At 37.0% G+C, this 5,384-nt stretch overlaps 1 protein-coding gene across 1 annotated transcript; it reads right to left on the minus strand.

Annotated features, from left to right (window-relative positions):
* Positions 1-3,177: 3,177 nt before the first annotated feature.
* Positions 3,178-4,766, minus strand: tcap (titin-cap). The gene is made up of 2 exons (XM_015374777.1): positions 4,509-4,766; positions 3,178-4,419 (listed from the first exon to the last, which is right to left on the minus strand). The coding sequence occupies exons 1-2, from the start codon at positions 4,655-4,657 to the stop codon at positions 4,029-4,031; spliced, it is 540 nt and encodes a 179-aa protein (XP_015230263.1). The 5' UTR covers positions 4,658-4,766; the 3' UTR covers positions 3,178-4,028.
* Positions 4,767-5,384: the final 618 nt, after the last annotated feature.

Below are 5,384 nucleotides of genomic sequence, written 5' to 3' on the forward strand. Positions count from 1 at the left end.
TCACTATATAAATTGAATTTAATATTAACAGCAATGATGGAAATATGATGTGTTTATAGATGTAACACTTGCCTTTTCTAAAGCTAGCTTTTTCTGGGGCTTTGAACTTTGGTTACGGATATATTTGCTCATATTTATAGAAACCGGATCATGAACTGTAACACAAGAAGAAAATCAGCAAACAAAACCCCTGAATGTTTTCAGCGATAAGAGATTTCACTTGTATTCTGCTAAACTAATGAGGTGTGCCTAATTGTTCAACTTAGTTCTTTGTTTAGAAGATTATGTTCTCCAGCAGGCATGAGAAATACCCTTATGCACTCTAGTAATCAATTAAAAAGTATGAAGCATGAAGTCATGTGTCACAACAACAACGATAAAATCAAAGATATTCTTTCTATTCTTTTCTTCATACAAATGAAGACATTTTGTGTAACACTACATTTTTTGTATACATCCAACTCGAACAGGAGACTTTTTCTGCAACATGGAAAGACATTACTATGAAAATAAAGTCGTTGAAGTGCAAGATATGTGCAAACCAATAGTGCATTTTATGGTGGTATACACATAGTGATTTATAGGAAGAAACCAGGTAAGGGGATTATTAGAAAACAAATAACATTATCAATGTTCACACAAAATTGACACCAAAAAAGATAAATAAAACCAAATACATATTTACATAATACAAATAAACCATCAAACAAAAGAATACATCAAACAAAACATAATTCCTTAAAGTGTTAGCCTCCTTATCTGATTGGTTTGCTTCAGGACCTTTTTAAGCAATGGGAACATATCTCCCCTTTACTTCCCTTATCCTTTAATTCAATTTCAGTTCAGTTTATTATTATACTGCCAATTCACAACACATGTCATCTCAATGCACTTTACAGCTCACCAGATCATACAGTCAAATTGATTTAAAGTTTTCTATCCAAGGAAAACCAGTTGATTGCATCGACTCCTCAAGTGTCAAACCACAAAGAGGTAAGTGCTTTTCTATTAAACAGGTATGTTATTAAACCGATCATTTAAAAACAGACAATCTAAAGACACACAAGCTGACTGAATTTATTTCTATAGTTTCTTTAAACAGAACAGAGAACATGTCTAAAAATGTCAGAGCAGAACAACAACAAAGAATCAAACAACTGATCTATTTAGTCTTTAATTTAATTGAACATCACACATCAATAATATAATTTCCTGTAGGAGTGGAACTCCTGGTATTTATTGTGTAGATGTAAAACAAGCAAATGACCAACTTTGCCCATCCTAGCTTCAGCCCCCAATACCCAAACTATCCAGTAGGGAGCAGCAGCACATTCTATGATTTAAAAAGCAAAGATTGAAATGACACAACATGTATACGCACCCACAACAATGTTTAATGCTACAGTCATCTACCCAGCAGATGCAATTCATTTGCTGATGGACTGACAACACACAACACCCCAAAAAATGGAAATTGAATTACATCAAAATGACTTCCATAAATTGGATTTATGATTTCAAAACCAACTATGAAATTAGATCGGATAACTTTCATTACTGGTAGTCAAACACTGCCCCAAGCTTTGTGGTTCCCAATTAACTTGCAACAACAGAGATGTTGAGTTTGTTGACGGAAAAAAAACACCATGTTGCCGCAACTGCAGCAAGTCAGCCTGTTTGTTCCACAGCTGATCTCAATTCCAGCATTCCCAAGCACACATTGGAAATAGTTACAGGGTTCATTTACAGTTTAAATGGACTGTGCAGAGACAATACAGATTGGGAAGAGCAGTGTTTTAACAGCCAGCAGAGTGGGATGGTGCATTTTAAAGATAGGGAGTGAAGGCAGTGCTTTTGAATCTCTGATAAAACACTAGGATTAAGAGCTCTAGTGGGTGGAGACAGTCATGTTGGCTGTCTCCAGGCCAAGGCCTGTGGTTACCCATCTATTAATATCAAATCAAAACACCACACATTGTCCCTCACAGAGAAACAATAAAATGACAAAGAAGTGATAATGCCCTAGACAAGAGATCAAAAGAAAAAAAAATAATACAGAGAAGAAATTACGTTTAGCCAATAGGCTCAGTGAGGAATAAAGTGCTGATATATATGACTGAGATAACATGTGAATGAAGTGTATCAGGTTCTTGGTGTTCAGCTGTTCAGGATAATAATCCCATTGGAAGTCATCCTTTTTTCCATTGGCAACTTTTCAACTTATATCTTGTGTAATATAGTGTGATACAGTTGATGCTCCTGATAGTGAAATGCTGCTTATGCATCAGCTGTCGGTTTAAAACTTCTTCTCTTAGTTTCTTAAAAATGATTTTAATTTTTTCCATTGATCTTTTCACAGTTTTAAGCTTAAATTATTAAGAAGAAATAAAAAGTTAAAATCTTTATATATTTATATAGATATATATATATCTATATATATATATATTATTTTTTTCCATTCAAACAATTTTAAAACGCCTGAATGATGATTTGAAACTTTTGAGGCTTTAAATTTGAACTGGTGGTTACATTTTTGGGGCAAATGTATATTTTTAACTGGCAATAAGCATACCACCAAAGTAGTTACAAAGTGGCGTAAAAAAAAAAAAAAGGAACATTGTTAAGTTTTTATATAGATGCTTTGTGGGTAGAAATAAAAAAAATTTGGTTGAGCAAAACAACCTGTCAAACTGACTCAGCTAATCCAGTTCTGTCAAGAGAAATGGAATGAAATTTGGCATTATTAGAGGCCTGTAGTAGGATATCCAATATCATTTTTATTAAAGAAAAAGTTTGACCAAAGTCATATTGTTTAAGATGCAAATACTTTTAATATACAATGTAGATCAAATATTATGATCATTAAACTACACCAGTCCACATTATATAAACAAACTATATATATATATATATATATATATAATATACTATATAGATAGAATAGTTTACAATTATGCCATATGTATCCTACAGTACACCTTTTACATAAATATATTAATAACTAATAATGCCATTACTGTTATTTATTTTGATAGCATTTGCACTGTATGTATGAACACCTTGGTTTGCATAATCTATTCTAATTTTTTTTTGTCACTTTATCACAGCTGTTATTGTCTACATACTGATTAAAACTGAAAGAAAAACACATTAGGTACAAAAGTATTTTAAATGTTTTATTTGTTTCTGTGCGTACACAAAAGTAACAAACATCAACACTTTTGATATTAAAAATAAGAAATCTCTAAGAAAAAATAAAACATTACACAAATACAATTTTCATTCCCATGTACAAACTTACTCGGTGCAAACTACGGCTGTTCATCTATCAAAAATACACATGGGATGAAACTCAACTAAGAAGGCACATCAAATGATAAAAAGTGTTTGGATTTATTTTTGCAGCTTATTAGGATTGAATGAGTTCAAACACAGATTAACATTGTTGTATGTACATCAGCATTAACCACCATGCCAGGACATTCTCTCCTCTCTGCTAAGATCAAAGGTTGGCAGAAACTTCTGGATTCCTGGAGGGCAACCAAGTCTCCATGACATGTCCCCTCGTCACACCTCTAACCTGCCTCTTTCCATCAGTCATCGCTCCTTCATACATGAACATTTACTCCACTGATCAATTTCTGTCTTTTATCAGTTACAACAGGCTTAATCCTTTTATGATTATTAAACTTGCACTTTTAAAAACAAAAGTGCATAGTGCAAACATCACACTGAATATCAGCATTTAGGGTGTAACACCTGGTCAGCAGAGGCAATGTTAAGCCAGTGCTGCAGCTGACAACACCTCCCTCTCTATCACAATGCAACACAATGCAAATACCTTCAACATGAATACATGTAACACAAGTGAACCACTAGTACTATGCTACTTTCTAGATGTCACTAGTTCTTATATACATCTTGGTATAATCCTTTGTAACATAATCTGCTTTCTGAAATCTGTTGTGCATCGGTCCTCCCATCTATCTCTCCCTAGCACCCCCTCTTCTGCATTTGCCTGTCTTCTCTCAGCCTCTTTGTGCTTCCTGGGACATGGAGCGACCCAGTGCTTTGGGTGCTTTGGCAAACTCCATGAGAGTTGGTTTGACTGGTGGGAGGTCCCTCGTGATCTCGTCCACGCTTCTTTTGCTGGGGCAGACTCCATCTGGTGTTGGGAAGGGCTGCAGGTCCTGCTCCGTGTGTGGGGCCCCACGTCCAAGCCTGACACCCAGCTCTGCAGGGGTAAAGATGGGCAGGGGCAGAGTATTTCTCTTCGGCGGCAGTTGGTGCTCCCTCACCCCTCTTTCTATGGTGCCTACCCTGAAAACTCCAGAAGGGCAGGCCTGAGTCAGAGAGCGGCAGTGCCACTGCCGGTACAATGTCTCTCTGTGGGAGTCGTCTGTCATGTTCATGGTCTGACTGTAGATTTCAGAGAAAAAAATCTGTTACAAATATTCAAGACATTTAATTTAGAGTTTTGTGTCATTTGGTTGCCTGGTGCATCATACCTGTCCATAGGTTGAGTCTTGAGTGTGACACTGTGCCAGTCGGCGGTATAGCTCTCCCTCTTTGCCTTGTTTTCCTCACGGACACTGCAGGTCAGCTCACCGCCCGTCACCACTCCGTTCCTTTTTTCCAACACACTGCAGAAAGGCATCTTCTCTGCTGTAAGGAGATTTAAGACGATTTAGCCTTTAAATCTGGGATGTCTCAGCTGAATGTATCTTCAGGCCTCTTTGTCCGTCAGGATTTATCTGCCTGGGCTCAGCTCTGTCCACTGCTTTTATACACACACTGTTGCTATTTACGATACGTTTTGTCAGTCTGCTCTGCAGCGTGTCCTGACATCTGACACCAAGTCCTCTCTGGCTCATTCCCAAAGAGCTGGATGCCAAACCAAGGAGGTGAATTGGACTAAAAATCCCCCTCATTTTCACATTCTGCATCCAATCACTTTTTAAATCCTTTGCCACCTCCTTTCAGATCATCTTAATGACAGGGAGGGAAATGCAACAGAGGTTAGATAAACTTGTAGCAGGAAACAGGTACAGAAACAGTGATAGAGCCCTTTTTAAAGCATATTTTGGTCATGTGGGTTGAAAATACATTAAGAAAAGAACATTTTCAAGAATATTGCAGTGATTTATTCCCATAATACAGTCAATAGGGTTCCTTATGCAACAGCTAGGGTTCATATCAACAAAACCCCCTGGCCACCTCGTTAGATGTCAGCAAAAGCCCCCTCACCAGTGATTCATTATCTCAATGATAGAAAACCACATAAGCTGTTATGAACTCGGGTTACTGGCTGTGGAACACACACACACACAAACACATCTCCAGAAATCTACACAGACTCATCTCTGACAGTCATTTGCTGGTGT

Source organism: Cyprinodon variegatus, unplaced genomic scaffold, assembly GCF_000732505.1.
Source record: "Cyprinodon variegatus isolate N-32 unplaced genomic scaffold, C_variegatus-1.0 Scaffold109, whole genome shotgun sequence".
In the NCBI taxonomy this organism is placed as follows: Eukaryota; Metazoa; Chordata; class Actinopteri; order Cyprinodontiformes; family Cyprinodontidae; genus Cyprinodon; species Cyprinodon variegatus.